Genomic DNA, 20860 nt, shown 5'->3' with positions numbered 1-20860 from the left:
ACCACACCCCACAGGCTATAAAAGGGTGGTGGTGGCCATTTGGACCTCTGTGACGGACAAAAGCTGAATCTCTGGCAAAGTAGTTTGCTGTGGCTTTAAACTGTGTGTATTGTTTTTGTTTCTGTGTGCTTGGAGTAAAAGGTCTTGGCAGGCAGCTACGGAGCTGCTGCCAAGTTTCTTATCTGTGAAGTGGTGTCTGAAGAAGTCCTTAACCCTCGGCTGGCTATTTGGGTGTGTGGGTCGGAACGGGGACAGAACATCTTGTCCATCACCCCGAACATATTCCATCGTTAACCCACGATGGACCAACAGCTGCAGCAGCAGGTACAGCAGCTGATAGATGCCAATCAGCTCCTACAGCAGCAAGTGACCCAGTTACAGGCTCAACTTGCTTTGGGGAATGCTCCTGCAGCTCTTCCCCCCCTCCTCCTCCTCCCCATTCGAGATGCCCAGTGAACGTGCCAGAGAGATTCTCTGGGCAGACGGAGCTGTTCCCGGCCTTCATGGGACAATGCCAACTCTTTATGCCGATAAGGCTGGAGGATTTTCCGGATGATCGGGCTCGGGTGGCATTTGTGATTAGCTACCTTTCTGGCTCTGCCGCCCGATGGGCCACGCCCCTGTTGTTGCAAAACAGCCCATTACTCTTGGACTATCCGGGCTTTTTGTAACACCTGCGCGTAATGTACGAGGATCCCCTACGCGTTCAGATGGCAGCGAGGCGCATCAGGGACCTCCGCCAAGGAAAGCACGCCCTGCAGGACTATATCGCCGAGTTCCGACTTCTAGGCCAGGACTCGGCTTGGAATGAGGCAGCGCTGATGCATGCTTTCCAGGACGGCCTCTCGGACGACCTGCAGGATGAACTGGTGCGGATGGAGGTGCCTCTGACCCTCAACGCCCTGGTGATCCAATGCCTGTGCATCGAACGCCCGCCTGCAACGGCAACGGCCTCGGCGACCCCTTCCGGAACCACTGACAGTTTCGGCACCCCCGCGTCTCGCACCGACTGTACTCCGGACCACCCCACGCTTTGTGGCAACGGCTGAGGAGTCCATGGAGCTCGGAGCAGCTAGACCTCACCTGACGGCCCAGGAGCGGATGCGGAGACGCCAAGGGGGATTGTGCCTCTATTGCAGCGAGGCTGGACATTTTGCCGCCTCGTGTCCCAGGAAGCGGAGTGGGGTGCTCAAGCCTGTTCCGGAATCTCGGCGTGACCAACCGGGAAACGGGCCAGGCCTGGCCTAGGGGACACCTGGGCCAGGCACGTGACCATGCCCCACTGGACTCGGTGACTGTGGACTGTGAGCCCCCTCGGCACCTGATTCTGGACACCCAGGTGTTGTTGGCCAATTGGTCGGAGGGGCTTCGGGCACACGCACTGGTGGACTCTGGGGCCACAACGAACTTTATGGACCAGGCCTTTGTGGCCCTGTTTAAGGTTCCCTTGGTTCCGATGGACCCTCCGTTGAGGGTCGAGACTATTGATGGGCGGGAACTCGTGGCGGGGCCCATCAAATTTGCTACTCAGCCCTTGTGCCTCGCCATTGGGAACCACGAGGAGGCGATCCAGTTTTATGTCACGGCGGACCTTCATTTCCCATTGGTCCTGGGGATGGCCTGGCTTCGGGCCCATGATCCTCAGGTGGCATGGTCGAGAAACGCCATCTCGTTCCCGAGCCTGCAGTGTGTCGATCATCACCGCCACACCTGTGCCAGCCAGGATGTCTCCACCCCGGCCGTCTCCTTGCCTCCTGAGCTGACGTCCTTCGCTGATGTGTTCAGCGAAAAGGAGGCGGACCGATTACCCCTGCATCGACCCTACGACTGCCCGGTGGACCTGCTGCCCAATGCGCCACTGCCCGTGGGCCGCCTGTATTCCATGTCGGAGCCCGAATTGGCTGCCCTACGGGACTTTCTGGACAAAAATGTAGCCCGAGGGTTCATCCGGCCTTCGTCTTCCCCGCTCTCGGCCCCGGTCCTCTTTGTGAAGAAGAAGACGGGGGACTTACGCCTGTGCTGTGATTACCGGCTCTTGAACGCCATCACAGTGTGGAATCGCTACCCCCTGCCGCTCATCCCGGAGCTGATGGAGAGGTTGCGGGAGGCCTCGCTCTTCACCAATCTCGATCTCCGAGGGGCCTACAATCTGGTGCGCGTGAGAGAGGACGAGTGGAAGACGGCGTTTGGCACTCGATACGGCCACTTTGAGTACACCGTCATGCCGTTCGGATTGACCAACGCCCCAGCGGTCTTCCAGCACCTGATGAATGACGTGTTTCGGGACATGTTGGACTGGTTCGTGGTGATCTACCTGGACGATATTTTGATTTATTCCCAGACCCAGGAGAGCCACCTCCAGCATGTCCGCCAGGTCCTGCAGCGCCTGCGGGAGAACCAACTCTATGCGAAGTTGGAGAAATGTTACTTCTTCCAGATTTCCATAGAGTTCCTCGGGCACATCATCACCCCCGAGGGCATTGCGATGGACCCGCGCAAGGTGGAGGCCTTGCGCAGTTGGGAACCCTCACGTCGGGTGAAAGACGTCCAGCGTCTGCTGGGGCTCGCCAACTATTACCAGACATTCATCCCGGCCTTCGCCATCCTGACCTTGCCGCTGACCCAACTCCTTCGGAAGAAGGTCCTGTTCCAGTGGGGGGCCCCGCAGCAGCAGGCCTTCGAGGTCCTCAAGCAGGCCTTCATCACGGAGCCGGTCCTGAGGCATCCCAATCCACACCGTCCGTTCGTGGTCGAGACGGATGCGTCCAATGTGGCGATTGGAGCGATACTGCTACAGGCCCTGGTGGATGGTGACACTCTTTTTCCCTGCACTTATTACTCCCGGAAACTCAATCCTTCCGAGCGCAATTACACCATCTGGGAAAAGGAGTTGCTGGCTATCAAGGCCGTGTTCGAGGCTTGGCGGCATCACCTTGAGGGGGCCCGACACCAAGTGGAGGTGCGGACGGACCATCGGAACCTAGAGCACCTCACCGCGGCCAGGAAGTTGAACCAGCGGCAGATCCGGTGGTCGTTTTTCGCCCGGTTCAACTTCCACGTCGTCTATATTCCGAGCAACCTCAACCAGAGGGCGGACGCGCTATCCCGCAAGCCGGAATACTTCTGTCCCAAGGACTCCCTTCCCCCACGGACGGTGCTACCAGCAGAATCCTTGGCCGCGGTCCAGGAACCGGCAGACTTGCGGGCTCGGGTGCTGGAAGCGCAGCGCCGTGATGACTGGTCACAGCAACGGAAAGCGGACGTCGGCCCAGCGTCTCCCTGGACCTTGAAGGAAGGCTTGCTGAAACACCGGGGCCGGCTGTACGTGCCCACGAGTCCGCTCCGAGCCCTCGTCATGAACCAGTGCCATGACAACCCAGCGGCGGGGCATTTGGGCCTCTTTAAGACCTTGCACTTGGTGACGCGGACTTTTTGGTGGCCTCGGGTATGGCATGACGTGCACGCGTACATGATGTTCTGTGCGATGTGCCAACAGGCCAAACCCGCGTCCGGCCCACTGCCAGGACTTCTCCAGCCGCTGCCGACATCGGAGAGACCGTGGGGTGCCATCTCCATGGACTTCCTAACAGATCTACCACTGTCCGCCATGTTCATGACCGTCCTTGTGGTGGTGGACATGCTCACCAAGATGGCCCATTTCATCCCGTGCCATGGACTGCCCTCGGCCCACACCACGGCCCGTCTGTTCCTGCAGCACATCTTTCGCCTCCATGGCCTGCCAGACAGGGTGGTGTCGGACCGCGGAGCCCAGTTCACGGCCCACTTCTGGAAAAGCCTAATGGCCGCGCTGGAGGTGCAGGTGTGCCTGCTATCGTCGCACCATCCGGAGACTGACGGTGGCACGGAGAAGGTCATCGGCATCCTGGAGCAGTACCTCCGCTGTTTCGTCAACCAGCAGCAGGACAACTGGGCCGAGTACCTTCCCCTGGCGGAGTTCGCCTTCAACAACTCCCAACACACCTCCACCCAGATGACCCCGTTCCATGCCAACGTCGGCTACCATCCACGGCTTTTCCCGTCGGCCATCTCGGATTCCCCTGTTCCCGAGACCCAGGACTTCCTCTCGGAGCTGCACGTGGTGCAGCAACTGGTGAGGCGGCAGCTGCTCCGGGCAAAAGAGGACTATAAACGGGTCGCCGACCGCTCCCGACGGGCAACGCCACCGCTGGCAGTCGGAGATCGGGTGTGGCTGTCCACGAAACACCTTCCCACGGACCGGCTGGTGAAGAAACCGTTTTATCGGTCCCTTCCCCGTCGAGGCAGTCATCAGCTCGGTGGCCTACCGGTTGACCCTACCACACTCCATGCGGATCCACCCCGTGTTCCATCTGTCCCTCCTGGTCCCTGAGGCCCCAGCGAGCCATCTCCGATGCCTGACGACGCCTGCCCCCCCAGCCGCAGCCGATGAGGATGACACCTCGATGTACGAGGTGGACAGTATCCGGGACTCCCGTTGGCTGAAGGGACGCTTCCAATACCTCATCGCCTGGAAGGGATATGGCCCCGAGGATTTCAGCTGGGTGGACGCTTCTTCCGTTCAGGCCCCTGACCTGGTACAGGCCTTTCACAATCGGTTCCCGTCCTGACCGCATCCCAACCAGCAGACCCGGGGGAAGGGCCCTGCTGTGGGGGATAGTGTTGTGGCTCCATCTTGTGAGCCCCTCTTATCGGAGGAAGAAGGCTCCGAACATGAAGGAGAGGAGATGGCTAGGCCTCCCTCTCCAGGACCCTCCTCTTTGGCAATGCCTCAGGTGTCTCCCGACGGAGAAGAGATTGACCAGGAGCCGGGTGGTTCTGAGATTGGCCAGGAGCCAGGTGGTTCTGAGATTGGCCAGGAGCCAGGTGTGTNAGCTGAATCTCTGGCAAAGTAGTTTGCTGTGGCTTTAAACTGTGTGTATTGTTTTTGTTTCTGTGTGCTTGGAGTAAAAGGTCTTGGCAGGCAGCTACGGAGCTGCTGCCAAGTTTCTTATCTGTGAAGTGGTGTCTGGAGAAGTCTTTAACCCTCGGCTGGCTGTTTGGGTGTGTGGGTCGGAACGGGGACAGAACAGCTGGGTTGAATAGACCTCCAGATGGGGAGGGTTCAGGGGGGAGTTCCTCCGCCTCTGAAAGATTGAAGTTCGGCTGATCCTCATCCTGCAGAGATGAGTATCCGCTCATTGAGGAGTGTGCAGGATATGTGGGCTCCTGAAACATAGGGATCCCCATAGGAGGGACATAAGGAGGCGTAGCTGATGTGGAAGCCCCCTGTCCAGGTGGATGGAAGGACCGTTCTGCTAGAGCACGGTCCACAACCTTAGACAACAGGGCCTCAAGTCGGCCATCAGAGAAAATGTCTCCAAGGTCTGGACCCCTGAGCCCTGCTGCAGTTGCGGTGAAAGTAGCTTCAGGAGCTGAACCCGAGAGAAGAGGTGATATATTGGTAACTGTGTGCTGAACTGGTGCAGAAGGTGTGGTGTGGGCTTCTGTCAGGGACCACACGCCCTGAGCTGAGGTTGAAGGACCTAAGGGAAGGTCAAACTCAGGGGCCGCCATTTGATCCATCTCTAATCCTGCCTGTCTTTGCGCTCTGGAGAACTCCTTCTCCAGAGCCTGGTGCCTACGGTTGACATGCTTTTCCGCCAACTTGGAGGTTTTCTTGAGAGTGGCCTTAGCCTTAGTTGTGAGCTTGCCTGCTCCCTTCGGTTTGGAGGTGTTCTGTCGGCCGTAACTGGAGGATGGGGAAGCCGTGCTCATGGGTTGAGGCACGGTGGAGTCCTCCATCCTGGTTTGAGCTGTCTCAGGGAAACTGAGGCGAAGCTCTGGCAGGCAAGCGGTTGGCGGAAGCGAAATTGGAGCAAGTAACAAGGACTGCTCCCCTGACCACCTGACCGGAAAATCAAATCTATCTGGGCTTGGTCACGGCAATTGAGTCTGATGCCGAAGGCACGTTGGGGACACGCTCTGGGCTCCGCCCGGAGGCCTTAGGTGGCCAGTCAAGGTGCACCAGATAGCCCAATGAAGGGCGCAGAGGGCCTGAAGTAAGGCCTGGCAAGGAAGAATAAAGACAAAGGTGGTTGAGCAATTTGGCGTGGTCTGTGTTTTGGCAACTTAGAGAAAACACAATGCTCCTCCAATGCAGCCCCGGCCTGTAAGACTATTAAGTCCTGGCTTGATGAGGCCTAAAGAAGCAACCACGTGGCAATCAAAATGGCGACCGACTGAGTTGGAAGAGATAATTAGAATCCCTGGGGCTGTGCCTTGAGTAGGGAACTAAAATCCTAAAGGAATTAGAGATTTAGCCACAGAACAAGCAAAAATTTTTAAAATCCTGCAAAAGGGAACCGTTTTATTCTTCGTTGCCTTAGGCAGCAACAAAATGGCGGCCGTGACTCCCTCTGCCCTCGGGAAAAGGGCTGTATCAACCCCAGGGAGGTTTTGACAATGCTGGGGTAGCCGTGGCCGCAGCGCTGGGTGCTATGTCAGGGAATAGCCCCAAAGGTGGCCTCCGATCAAAGCTTTAAAAAAGCGGAGCCCTGGAATCAGTTTTTTAAAACTTCGTTGCCTGAAACGGCAACCAAAATGGCGCCCGCAGCGTGCAAACAGCTCCGGAGGCTTGGAAATGGAATTTAACAGATGTGGGAGCTCTGAATGCAGCTCCTCAGGTCCTGAGAGGGGAGAAGAAGATCGTTTTTAAGGTAGCTCAGTGAGCTACCCAAGAATACTTTCCCCCAGAGCCCTGGGGAAAACTAAACAAATGCAAAGCAGTTGCCTCCCCCCCACCTCCCCTCCGATTTTAGGCAGCGCTGCAGGGGAAACAGTGGGGAAGTATTAAGTTATTTAATATTATAAGTATTATAATATTCTAAGTATTACAGTTATTGATGGATATTTTTAATAAAGGAGAATTCACCAATAGGTTTCTACCTGCTAATCTGCTGAGAGAGCCAACCCTGACACGTCTTCAAGAGCTTGAGACCAAGACAAGACTGGATCTCCTAGCAACAGGGGGCATGTCAAGTTTGGCTACTTGGTCTCAAGAGCAGGCAGACAGAGAAAACCCATTGGTGGATGCTCCATCTCCTGTACTGGAGAAGAGAAACAAAGATGATTAAAGGGCTGCAGGCTAAAACATATGAAGAATAATTGCAGGGATTAGGTATGTCTAGTCTAGTGAAAAGAAAGGCTAGCAATGATATGATAGCAATGTTCCAATATTTAAGAAGCTGCCACAAAGAGGAGGAGGTCGACTTATTCTCCAAAGCACTTGAAGACAGGACAAGAAATAATGGATGGGAACTAATCAAGGAGAGAACCAACCTAGAGCTAAGAACTCACCTGACAGTGAGACCAATTAACTAGTGGAACAGCTTGCCTCCAGAAATTGTGGGTGCTCCATCACTGGAGGTTTTTAAGAAGAGCTTGAACAGCCATTTATCTAAAATGGTATAGGATCTCCTCCTTGGATAGAGAGTTGGATCAGAGGACCTCTGGTGTTCCTTCCAACTCTATTATTTTGTTCTGTTATTCTTTTTATGATCAAGGGTATCCATCCCATCAAACCAAAAGAAAGTCCGGAATGGTAGAGGATCTCTGGGCACAGCAGGGGTTTTGACTAGAAGACCTCCACGGTCCATTCCAACCCTATTATTCTATGTTCTATGTTCTAAATGATGGTGGAAACCAATATTTTCTTAGAATGTACTTCATATATTCAATCTGAATCATATTAAAGACTTTTTAGCATTCAACAAAATTAGAAGCCTTGATTCCAATTTATGTGTTACAATATCCAAATTATCAATCATCAGGCAAATGTTGTCAAATCCTTTTCCGTTTTGTATAAATCCAAAGAAAGATGGATGGATTATAGTATTTTATTTTATTTTGTAAGAGCAAGAGCAGTAGCACTTAGACTTATGTACTGCTTAGTGCTTTATAGCTGTCTGTAAGTGGTTTACAGAATCAGCATATTGCCCCCAACAATCTGGGTCCTCATTTTGCCAACCTTGGAACGAAGGAAGATTGAGTCAACTTTGAGCCATTCAGGATTGAACTGCTAGCAGTTGGTAGTGAGCCTGCAATACTGCATTATAATTACTGCACCATCCCAGCTCTTTTATTTATTTATTATTCAAATTTATATAATGACTCATCTCAATGAAGGTGACTAAGGGCAGTGCTTTTTTGTAAAAAAAAAAAAAAAGGAGCCAGAACTTACACATGTCATACAACCCGCCTTGCCTACCCTACAAGATTCCATCCAAAAAAGGTGCCGGAACTCCATTGTGGGCGTTCTATGACAAAAAAAAGCCCTGACTAAGGGCAATGCACAATCAAAGTAAAACCATATATAAAAACCACAAATATAACAAATATAAAAATCACATTAACAGTAAAAATAGAGATACAGACTCTGGGCAAAGAAAGGATAAAAAAACCAAAAAATTATTTAAAAATAAATAAAAAATAGTTATATTCTGAATAGAGATAATAATTTTAGGACTATGCAATTTGAACATGAATAAGTTGCTGCGCACTTTGTTCAGATGCAGATGTAGATCAAGTCATGTGTTTTCAAGGAGAAAATGTTTCTCTTTTAAATAGAGAGATATCTTATTTATATATGCAGTTAATAATCTTTCCTTACTGGATGATTTAAGACTAGATAGGGAGTAATCTGGATGAAATTTTAAAGTAAAGCACAGATTTAGAATTAAGAAACACATGGCACAACTTTTCTCAACAGGCAACAATTCACTGTAAAAGAATTGCCTTATTAAGGAAATAATAAATTACAAAAATTAAAAATTAAAACCTCCTATGAAGAGAATTCCATTATTATTTGTAGTGGTCTGTTCCAATGACCAATAACACATTGTCCAACTTTCCTGTTATATTTGTCCTGAATCTTCTTTTGGTTAATTTCTGTTCACTAATTTTTATTTTGTTCTTTTTTTCAACAGAAAACAATCCCACCCCTTCTAATTTTTCCTTGCAATTTTTTCTTTCCAGACCTACACCAATTTGCCAATGATACTCCTAAAGTGCAGTATCCAGAAATTCAATAATATTCTAGATCTATTATGATCAATGGAAAATAGAAAGGAGTGAGATACTTCCTTGATCTTAATATTATTTGTTTGTTAAGGCAGCCTAGGAATGTATTCCTTTTGAAGCTAAATCATGTTCTATACTACTGCTCAGCTTGTGATGTATGTAGGCAACTCAAATACTTTTCACATTTGTTGTATTTAAATATGGTTCTCACCATCCTATACTCATGCCTTAATTTGTCTATCTAAATGTGTGACTTTCAATGTATTCCTATTAAAATTCATTTTCTTGGTTTCTGTCCATTATTCCAGCTTATCAAAATCCTATCTTTGTGCCATCTGCAAATTTGGTAACTACATTTTTAATTTCATCCAATTACATATATTTATCTATGTTTGTGTGTGTGTGTGTGTCCGTGTGCGCGCATGTGTGCATGCTTAGGAATTAGAATGGAGTCTTGAAGTACACCATTCAATACTTTTTTCAAGCCTAATGTACAGCTCCTGCTATATACTTGCTTGCTATAATTTTTCAACCAGCTCTTTATGCACAGTATCACACTATTTTCTGTGTTGCTTCTTCCACCCAAATTGGATTTAGTTTAAACATTCCAGATCAGAATTGTAAGTTTGGAATAAATGAAGAAAAAAATGTGTACTACAAAGTGATTATGCATGATTACTACTTTCAGCTTCAAAAATATAGACATGTTTTCTGCTATATTTTCTATGCTTATTTCACGACTGTAAAATTTTACTAAACTACCACAAATTCTTGGGAAAATGTGACACACAGAGGCAAGCTATTTGTTATAAATTATCTGAAGAGGAAAAATTAGAAAGTATATTCTTGAGAAGAATATGGGAAAAATTACTATAAGAAAAATTACAATAAACTGAAATTAGACAGAAAGAAGATCAAACAATCAGAAAGATGCATAACAGTAAAAAGATGCATGATGGCAACAAAAAAATAAATGAACTGTACCTGTGAATACCCAATTATATCTCCATTTTCATCCAACACATTAAAATTAATTATGGGACCTTGGGTATCTGAGTTGTTGAAGTCAGTATCACTATAAATGCGTACAAGAGGTGCACCATTAGCATATTTTAATGTAGAAAGAACTGTGTAGGTATGGTAAGCCAAAGCAAATGTATGCTGTTTTATGTTTTCCATTCCACCTAAGAAAGACAAAGCCAACAATTATCACCAATGATCACCTAATTTGGTTACAAATAAGTTTCACTAAATATAACACTAATTTTATATATCAAATGATATAATAAATATAACAAAAGGATCATTTTTCAGAAAAAAGTAACACTCAACTAATGTATTATTTGGGCAAAAATTCCAGAATGTGTGAGAGTCTCCATAGATTCAACTCCATAGATACAAAACTAGTGGAATATTTTGTATAATCTCAATAACAATTCCATTCAGTAATCAGTTAATACATAGATCCAATCACAAACCGTTTAATTATTACAGTTAAATCACAACAAACATGTTACAATAGATCTTTTAGTACTTTAGTTTTCTTTCTATAAAAGAAAAAAATGATTTGACAACATTAGATTCATATAATAGTTAGCTTAAAAATGTGGGCAGGCAATTAAAGCAAAATCAGTGGGAAAGTAATTGAATTATCCAAGACCTTGTACAAAAAACAAAAACAAAAAACCCAAATATTTTTCATAATGAAACCATTAATCCAGATTATTTTAGAAAATTATATTTGTTGTGGATTAAACAGAGATCAAATCAAAGTAAAGTGAAAAGCAAAGGGCATTCAAGATAGAGGAAAATGTAATCAAGTAAAAACTGATTTCCATGAAAGAGCAAGAAGAGACAAGGGGTTATAACAAACATTTAGACTCCCCTTGCCAAGCTGTATATTTCAATAAATATCTAAATGCACAAGTCTTGTTCATTTACAGATTCATAGAAAGAACATCCAGGGAGATAAGGTATTGGCTGAGGGCAGTGGTGGGATTCAGCCAGTTTGCACCACTTCGGCAGAACCGGTAGCTAATTTTTTGTTGCCCAGGCCCAGAATGGACTTCCAGAAGCGGTATCCACACAAGAACCAGTTGTTCACATATCTGAATCTCACCACTGGCTGAGGGATAAGTTATCCCAAAAGATAGAAAAAAATGGATATTATGAACTGGGGATCTTAACCATAGATCATTAAACAGATTTATGTGTTCCAGAAATTAAAAATGAACCTAAAATTAATGAACAGTGTATTAGCTATTTTAAAATTAATGATATAAAGGTAATTATATAAGGAGTAGTAAATTCATGGAAGGGGGGAAACAAGAACAAGGACCAGGACAAGAAGCAACGGATGGAAACTAACTAAACTAAAGAGAGAAGCAACCTAGAACTAAGGAGAAATTTTCTGACAGTTAGAACAATTAATCAGTGGAACAACCTGCGTCCAGAAGCTGTGAATGCTCCAACACTGGAAGTTTTTAAGAAGAGACTGGACAGCCATTTGTCTGAAATGGTATAGGCTTTCCTGCCTGAGCAGGGGGTTGGACTAGATGATCTCCAATGTCCCTTCCAACATTGTTGTTCTTGTTATTGTTATTATTATTATACCATAAAATATTTAAATTAACATACAAACTGAATTAGAAGCAGTAATAATATGAGAGAACTTAGCATACTGTTGAATGACATAAAGGTAAAGAGTTCAGAAAGTAGCCTCTGCCTTTAAATGAAAGAAAAGCAGAAAATTGAGAGAGTAATACATTTTAAGTTCAGTGGGAGAAAGAGATCAGCAGCCAGAAAGTGAATTCTGGTCTATGCAGTCTCCAGAAAAAGGAGAGATAACAACATTACCCCTTGTACTCTAAACTGTGAGGCAGGGCCGTAGCCCAGTAGCCGAATATGCTGAAGAATTCCAGGTTCTAGCCTGCCGCCTCAACTGGCTGGAAGACATTCTGGTGAGCTACTTTAAGGATGGGCTGAACAATGACCTGTACCGTTGCCTGCATTGCCAGGACAACCCCTGCTCACCTCCATGACTGGCGCATCCTGACCGAAGAAGCAGAGATTGACCAGGCACAGAACCAGTACTGATCGATGTGGAAGCATTCTCTACCTGAGAAGAAGAAAGAGATGGCCAAGCCCCAGGCAGCGCTGCCACGCTCGACCACCTGCTTCAAGTGTGGCAAAGAGGACCCTGGGCGGTGGAATTATGCGTGAAAATCCAAGCCAAGAAATCAGACTGACTGCCAGAGGGAAAGCCAATGAAGCCCTTTGACACTTGGCATCGAATGGTCCCTTGTCTTTGGACTGGCCTGACTCAAGAAATGGAACCCATGGGTGGATTGGAGAAAGGGGCTTCTAAAGTTCCTGTAGGGGGGACAAGCCCCACGTGACAGTTGCCACAAGGCAAGGAAGGAACCCTGCAGAGAAGCAGCAGCTGCTTTGAAAAGTGAGTTATGCAGGGCATACTCCAATGATCTAGCTGATGTATTCCATGATTCCAAGGGAGTTAGATGAACTGTACAAGTTTATAGACAAAAACCTGGCCTGAGGTTTCATTCAATCGGCTAGACCCAGGGTAGCCGCCCCGTTTCTGTTCCGGGAAAAGAAAAACTGGTCTCTTCATCTCCGTGTTGGTTATAGAAGTGTGAACACAGTGTGCGTGGAAAACATGTACCCTCTTCCACTCATGAAAGATATGCTAGCCCACCTTTCAAAAGGCCGAATATTCTCTAAACTGGACTTACAGGAAGCGTACTATCGAGTCAGAATTAAGGAGGGGGATGAATGGAAAACTGCTTTTAACTGCCCACTCGGGTGCTTTCAATTTAAAGTGTCCCCTTTGGATTACAAGGGGGCCCCGCAGTATTCATGCAGCTGATAAACAAAGTGCTCCATGAACACCTGTATAAGAGGGTTTGGGTGTACCTTGATGACATATTAATCTACACTGAGACAAAAGCTGAACATGTGAGATTGGTTCAGGCGGTTTTGAACAAACTCTATGCTGCCAAACTGTATGTGCAAATTCACAAGGAGAAAATTGACTACCTAGGCTACCAGATCTCCCATGAGGGGGTGGAGATGGACCCAGAGAAGGTGCAGGTTGTTAGAGTGGGCACCTCCTCACAACAGGAAGCAGCTGCAAAATTTCCTTGGTTTTGCAAATTTTTAGAGGCAATTCATCCCTTCCTTTGCGCAAATTGCCTCCTGCAACCAGTGGCAGAGCCTTCAGCAACCTGGAGAGAGATTTCTATGGATTTTATGGTAGAACTGCCAGAAAGCGCAGGAAGCACGGTCACTTGGGTGGTTACTGACCTATTTTCAAAACAGGTCTACTTTATCCCATGCCAGAAGATCCCCACCACAAAGGTTCTGACAAAACTGTTTCTTCATCATGTATATCATTTATATGGGACCCCACATCACTTAATTTCTGATAGAGGAGCGCAATTTCCTTCAAAGTCCTGGAGAACAATTTTGGACCTCTTGGAGACAGATCAGGGCCTGAATTTTAGTCACCATCCTCAAACGAGTGGAGGGACAGAACTAACAAACTTGGTGCTAGAACAATACTTACGATGCTTCATTAACTACCAACAAGACAACTGAACTGACCTGCCATTTGCTGAAGTGGCTTATAATAACTCTGCACACACCAGCACTGGCTTTACCCCTTTCCAAATTCTTCCACAGGGCACAATTTCAACCCAGTGCCCGAACTGCCAGCCAAACAACCCACCACCCCCTCATTAAAGGAGTGGACTGATCAATTAAAAAAAAACCTGGTAGTTGTTTGCAAAGTTTTAGATGAAGCCAGAGCAGCTTACAAGGCACAGGTAGATAAGAAAAGGGTAGAGCCTAAAACATTTCATGTTAGGGATCAGGTATACTTGTCTACTCAGTTCCTACAATCCCTACAACCTTCTAAGAAATTAGGCCAAAATTTGTGGGACCTTTCCCATCAAACACATCATAAACCCCGTCATGGTAGAGTTAGAATTGCCCAAAATCTTAAGGCAAGTTCACCCTGTATTTCATTGCAGTCTTTTAAAGCCTGAAATTAACCTCACCTTTACGGCCAACAGCTCCCCCAATGCCGCAACCCATTATGATAAAAGGTGAACAACAGTTTGAGATTAAAGAAATCTTTGACTCCCGAAAATACCATGGAACAACACAATACCTCATAGTGTGGAAACACCTCCCCACATCCCAAAATGAATGGGGCCACAAAAAACACATTAGAGCCCCTAGACTGCTTAAATGATTCCACATGCTCAACCTGGATAAACCTAACTAATCATTTTCTCTCTTCTCTCCTCTTTATTATTTTCTGTTTTCTCCAGGTGGACTTCTCCTTCTTTTAGGGGGGCAGCTTGTCAGGTCCCCATAGATCCCTATTGGGAGACTGCCATTTTGGTAGGAAAGGGGAACCTTGGAGCTTTCTGTAATATATCCATTTTTCTTTGTTCCCCTTTTGCTTTGATGTATCTTTCTTGGAAGTGGGAGTGTGGAAGAATGAACCTGGGGCCCATCTGCTTTGTCTCATTTCCGAGAACCAAGGTCACAGTGCCTGAGAACAACTCTTTATCACCTTCCCAGCTCAGAGTTCTCACAACACCTTAACACATCTGGATTGGCTCTCGTGGACTGGACAGTGGGGAAGGGCTTTGAGCAATTGAAGTTTAACCTAATGGTTCCATGTGAGAAATTTAGATCCTGCCTACTTTCTCCGCAATCACTCTCTCAATAAAAGTTCCTTTTGAAATGCTGCTTGTTTCAAGAGTTCTGCTTTCTTGAGGGAATAGCCGAAGTGAGACCTTACATAATCTATGCTGATCTGAGTGCTGATTACTGGTGGAGAGGCCCTGAAGCCCTTTTCTCTTTTGGACTGGTTGATTGTCTCTTTTGCATAATCTACAGTTGTTGTTAATAGTTATGTGACTGTTGATGGCTGATTTGTCAGAGTGCCAGGCTTCTAGAAATTCCCTGACATTTTCCCAATTGAAGCCATGGTTAAATCTGTCTATATGTTGTGAAATTAAAGAAGTTTTGTCATGCCTTTTGCGTGCCAGTTGGCATTCATGGATGCATTCTGCCAGTCTTCTGCCTGTTTGTCCTACACAGTGGTTGCTGCAGTTCTTACGCTGTATGTGGTAGATGACTCCTGTTTTTCCTTCTGGGGTTGCTGGATCTTTTGGTTTGCTTAGGATGTTTTGAAGGGCTTTAGTTGGCTATGCTGATTCCAGGTGTCTATTTATCTATTTGCAGTTTCTGAGATATTCTTAATGTGTGGCAGTGTAATTCTTTTTAGAGTTTGTGTTGATTGTGCTGTATTGGATTGAGTGGTGAAGAACTTTTTGATGAAGTTGCATGGGTATCCATTTTGTTGGAATGTGTTGTATAGATGCTCCATTTCCTTTTTCTGCTGTTCTGGGTTGCTGCAGTGCGTTTGGGCTCGTTTAAATAAAGTCCTTACACAGTTTCTCTTTTGGGAGGTTGGTTGTTACTTTTGTAGTGGAATACCTTATTAATATGAGTAGACTTTCTGTAGACTTGAGTTTCTAGTTTGCCATTGTGGTCTCTGCTGATCAGGATGTCCAAGAAGTGTAGCGAGATGTAGTTTTCCTCTTCTCTAGTAAACTGGATTTCTTTAAAAATGTTATTGATGGTTCTGTGGGTGTTCTCTAATTGGTCCTTTTTATTATGGTGATCAGATCTACATATCTGATCCATATTTTTGGTTGTATTTGTGGAAGTGCTATGGCTTCTAGACGTTGCATGATGACCTCTGCTATAAGTCTTGAAAGCAATGATCCCATAGGTATCCCTTTAATTTGTTGGAAAATTTGGCCATCAAATTGGAAGTATGTAGTAAGCAGAGGTTTATGAGATCCATGATTCTGGGTGTTTTGATCTTCATGATTAAGTCAGGTGTACTGTGAAGCAATGCAGTCATGGATTCGTGGCTAATTCTAGATCTATAGATGTGAACAGGACTATGACATCAAATGAGACCATGATTTTGTCCTCACCTATAGTCACATCCCTGATTGTTTGAAGACACTGTAGTGGAGTGATGGCTTCCTCTTGTGAGATGCCCAGGCTTTTTTTTGTTAGTTCTTTTGCAATGTTGTATGTAAGGGTTCCTCATAGAGATATGATTGGACAGAGGGGTATGCTAGGTTTGTGTATTTTGGGTATCCATAGAAGTGTGGGACGATAGGTCCACTGCTTCTCATCCGCCACTGTTCTTCTTTGGTAATTTGGCCTTTCTTAGTGAGGTCACTAAGAATTCTCTTCATCTGGTTGTCTAGTTTTTGTATTCTATTGGTGTTCACAGGGATGTAGGTTTCTTTGTCCTCTAGTATTTCTTTTGCTTCTTGTTGGTATTGTGCTTTGTCCATAATCACTGTGATTCGATAGGATGATGATAGTCTGGTCCTTTTTTAGGTTTCTGAGGGTTGTTCTCTCTTCTGTTGTAAGTTGATTCTGTTCCTGTTGTATTCTGATCTGTGGAATGATGTTTTGTCTAATGTTTTCTTGCATCTCTGTGGAGAGATTGGTAGTTTTAAATGCCCCTTCCAGGGCTGCAAAAAAAGATCTAGGTGATTGGCATCACCTGTAGAATTGAGTACTTTTTGTAGAATCCTGGATAGTGGGCAGCTGGACATGTTGACCACACATTCAGGTTCTGATGTTTCTTTGGTTCTGGAATTCAGTTTCTGGAATATGCTTTGGAATTTGGTTTTTCTTTTCCCAGCCTATCTCTGGGTCGTAATTCATTATGGTAGTGGCCAGTTTCTCCATATGCTCTAGTGTGATTGTCTGTTCCAATTGTTCTTTAAGGTTTGCTATGGTGTGCAGATATGTGTTTAATCTGAGGTGTGTGTCTGTAATCATGAACCGTATCATTTTTTGCCCATTTTCTTGGGCCATTTTCCATCCAGCTGTGCAGTTGATTGGAGGTTTGTACCTGACATTGGTAGGTAGTGCATGCTGTTGTAGGCATTCATGCAGGAAGAAAAGTTGTTCTTTGGTGGAAGAGTGCCTGCTGGCAAATTTTTCCCATTTGTGTCACACCCATATGTGGTACCAATGAAGGAAAATATTTGTAACTCAGGGTTGAAATGAGGGGTCCTTGGTGGTCTCTGAGCTTGTTTTCTTGCAGACATTTCATTACCCTAACTAGGTAACTAACATCACCAGTGCTAATAAGAAGTGCTGTTTACTGTCTGTTCATATTCTGGTGTCTTGCCTGTCTGTATGGGTGGGAGAAGTCTTAGGGATTCTTTGGTTGGGCTGTTTATTAACAACTATTTAGCAGTTTCTTGATTAGTGTATTGCTTACACCAACGCACAGAGCATGAGCAACAAACAGAGTGAATTAGAAATTCAGGTAAATGAGGACATATATGATATTGCTGCCATTATAAAAACTTGGTGGGATGAAACTCACTAATGGAACACACAGTTAGATGGATTTAAATTATTTAAAAGAAACAGACCAAATAAAAGAGGAGGTAGAGTTGCTCTCTATATAAGAAATAACTACATCTCTACAGAAATAGAGCACAACAATGATGAAAACTGTCTTGAATGCATTTGGGTCAAGATAAAAGGGGGGGGGGAAATGACATTGCCATAGGTCTATACTATAGGCCACCCAACCAAACAGAGGTAATAGATGAACTTTTTGCTAGTCAGTTAACTAAGGTATGTAGGAAGCACATCCCAATAGTAATGGGGACTTTAATTACCCTGACATCAATGGGAGACAAACTCTGCACCAAGTGCAGCAACAAAGATGATTAGGGGACTGGAGGCTAAAGCATATAAGGAACGGTTGCTGGAATTGGGTATGTCTAGTTTAATGAAGAGAAGGACGAGGGGGGACATGATAGCAGTGGAAGATCAAACAGATTCCTGTCAAACCTAGCAGACAACTTTGCCCAAAAGTAGAGAAGGGAACTAAGGGGTCAGACATATTGTCTTAATTCTCATTAACAGAGATGAAATGATAGAAACCACAGGAACCTTGGGGGGGAATGACTATGCAATATTGGAATTCAACATTATGCAAGCACAAGCAATAGAACACAGTAAAACTAGAGTCTTGGATTTTAAGAAAGCTAATTCCAACAAACTTACAGAGAGCTTGGGAAAGATTTCATGGATGAGAATCCTCAAGAGAAAAACAACTCAAGAAGCTTGGCAAATTTTTGAAAAGTGGGATTATAAAAGCCAAGTCTAGCACAATACCAATGAAGAAGAAAAATAACAGTTGTCAAAAGAAACCAGCATGGCTGCATAAAGAACTCTCTGATAAATTGAAAGATAAAAAGGACAAGTATAAAAAGTTGAAAGAGGGGCACATAACTAAGGCAGAATATCAGCAAATAGCCCGAGCCTGCAAAGATGAAGTGAGGAAAGCTAAGGCTCAAAATGAACTAAGGCTTGCGACCAAAATCAAAAATAACAAAAAAAAAATTTCTTTCAACATGTAAAAAACAAAAAAAGTGAAGGAAACAATTGGTCCATTAGTGGGGGAAAGTGGCAAGAAGGTGACAAGCAACAGGGAGAAAGCAGAACTATTTAACTCATTTTTTGCATCTGTCTTTACACAAAGGGAAAAAAACAGACCAACCTATCAAAAATAGTGCCATAAAAATAGAATAGAAACACAAGTTAAGATAGGCAAGAAAATGGTAAGTGAGCACCTGTCCAGCCTAGAAAAGTTCAAATCACAAGGACCAGATGGATTACACCCCAAGGTTCTCAAGGAACTGGTAGATGTGATCTCAGAACTATATATAAACTATATATTTCAAAGATCCTGGAGCACTGGAGAACTACCAGAGGACTGGAAAAGAGCTGATGTAGTTCCCATCTTCAAAAAAGGGGAAAAAATGGATCCAGGAAACTACAGACATATCAGCCTGATCTCAATACCTGGGAAGATCTTGGAAAAGATAATCAAGCAACGAATCAGCAGACATCTAGAGGCAAACAAAGTCATTACCAAAAGCCAACATGGGTTTGTCAAAAACAGATCATGCCAGACAAATCTTATTGCATTCTTTGACCAGGTGACAAAATTAGTGGGACAGAGGAATGCTATGGATATAATTTACTTGGACTTCAGTAAGGCATTTGATAAAGTAGATCACAACCTACTACTTGATAAGATAGAAAAATGTAGGTTAGACAGCATCATCACCAGATGGATTCATAGCTGGCTGACCGGTCATACTCGGTGTGTGGTCCTCAATCGAACTGCATCTATAAGGAGGGAAGTATGTAGTGGAGCGTCTCAAGGCTCTATTCTGGGCTCAGTGCTCTTCAATGATTTGGATGAGGGGATTGATGGGAACTCATCAATTTGCAGATGACACCAAGCTGGCAGGAATAGCCAACACTCCAGAAGATAGGCTTAAGATACAGAAGGATCTTGACAGACTTGAATATTGGGAGCTATCTAACAAAATAAAATTCAATGCTGAAAAAAGTAAGGTTCTACATTTAGGCAAGAAAAACCACATGCACAGGTATAGTATAGGTGGTACCTTGCTCAATAGTAGCAACTGTGAGAGGGATCTTGGAGTCCTAGTGCAGGGCTTTTCAACCTTTTCACCCATTGTACCACTTTTAGGATAAGGCAACATCCACCAGTCGTCCAGCAAGGTGTCAAAAACTTGACCCCCCCCCAAAAAAGGAAAAAAATGATAAAGTACAAGTAGTTCTCGACTTACAACAATTCGCTTAGTGACTGTTCGAAGTTACAATGGCACTGAAAAAAGTGACTTATGACCATTTTTCACATTTAATGACTGTTGCAGTATCTCCAGGGTCATGTGATTTACATTCGGATGCTTGGCAACTGATTCATACTTATGACATTCACAGTGTCCCAAGGTCATGTGATCACCTTTTCCAACTTTTTGACAAGCTAAGTCAATGGCGGGGGGCGTGGCTAGCTCATCACTCAGGTTAAGGCAGTGGTTCTCAACCTTTCTAATGCCACGACCCCATAATACAGTTCCCCATGTTGTGGTGACCCTGGGTGCCAGGGGCGTGGCCAAGTGGGTGTGGCCACCAAGTGGGCATGGCCACCAAGTGACCCCCAACCATAAAATTATTTTCATTGCTATTTCATAACTGTAATTTTGCTACGTTATGAATTGCAATGTAAATATCTGATATGCAGGATGTATTTTCATTTTTACAAATTGAACATAATTAAAGCATAGTGATTATGCTTTCCTCTCTCCCTCTCTTTCCTCTCCCTCTCTTTCTCTCTTCCCTATTTCTCTTTCTCTCTTTCTCTCTTTCCTCTCTTTCCTCTCCCTCTCTCTTTCTCACTCTTTCTCTTTCCTCTCCCTCTTTCTCTCTTCCCTCTTTCTTTCCTCTCTTTCTCTCTATCTTTCCTCTCTCTCTTTCCTCTCCCTCTCTTTCTCTTCCCTTTCTCTTTCCTCTCTTTCTATCTTTCCTCTCCCTATCTCTCTTTCCTCTCTTTCTCTTTCCTTTCCCCTCTCCCTCTCTCCTCTTCCTCTCTTTCCTCTCCCTCTCTCTCTTTCCTCTTTCCTCTCCCCCTCTTTCCACTCTCCCTCTTTCTCTCTCCCTCTCTTTCTCTCTTCCCTCTCTTTCTCTCTTTCCTCTTTCTTTCCTCTCCCTCTCTCTTTCTCACTTTCTCTTTCCTCTCTTTCTATCTTTCCTCTCTCTCTTTCCTCTCCCTTTCTTTCTCTCTTCCCTTTCTCTTTCCTCTTTCTCTTTCTATCTTTCCTCTCCCTCTTTC

General features: G+C 45.2%; 1 protein-coding gene across 1 annotated transcript in view; it reads right to left on the bottom strand.

Annotated features, from left to right (window-relative positions):
• The window catches only part of MOCOS (molybdenum cofactor sulfurase), a 197094-nt gene that overhangs the window by 96594 nt on the left and 79640 nt on the right, over positions 1-20860 (bottom strand). Inside the window, exon 6 of the mRNA XM_015818230.1 lies at positions 10042-10241. Coding sequence (XP_015673716.1) covers positions 10042-10241 — 200 coding nt within the window. The remainder of the gene's footprint in view (positions 1-10041; positions 10242-20860) is intronic.

This window comes from Protobothrops mucrosquamatus, unplaced genomic scaffold (genome assembly GCF_001527695.2).
Source record: "Protobothrops mucrosquamatus isolate PMUCROS unplaced genomic scaffold, P.Mucros_1.0 scaffold_134, whole genome shotgun sequence".
Taxonomy (NCBI): Eukaryota; Metazoa; Chordata; class Lepidosauria; order Squamata; family Viperidae; genus Protobothrops; species Protobothrops mucrosquamatus.
This window is presented reverse-complemented; position numbering and strand designations above follow the sequence as displayed.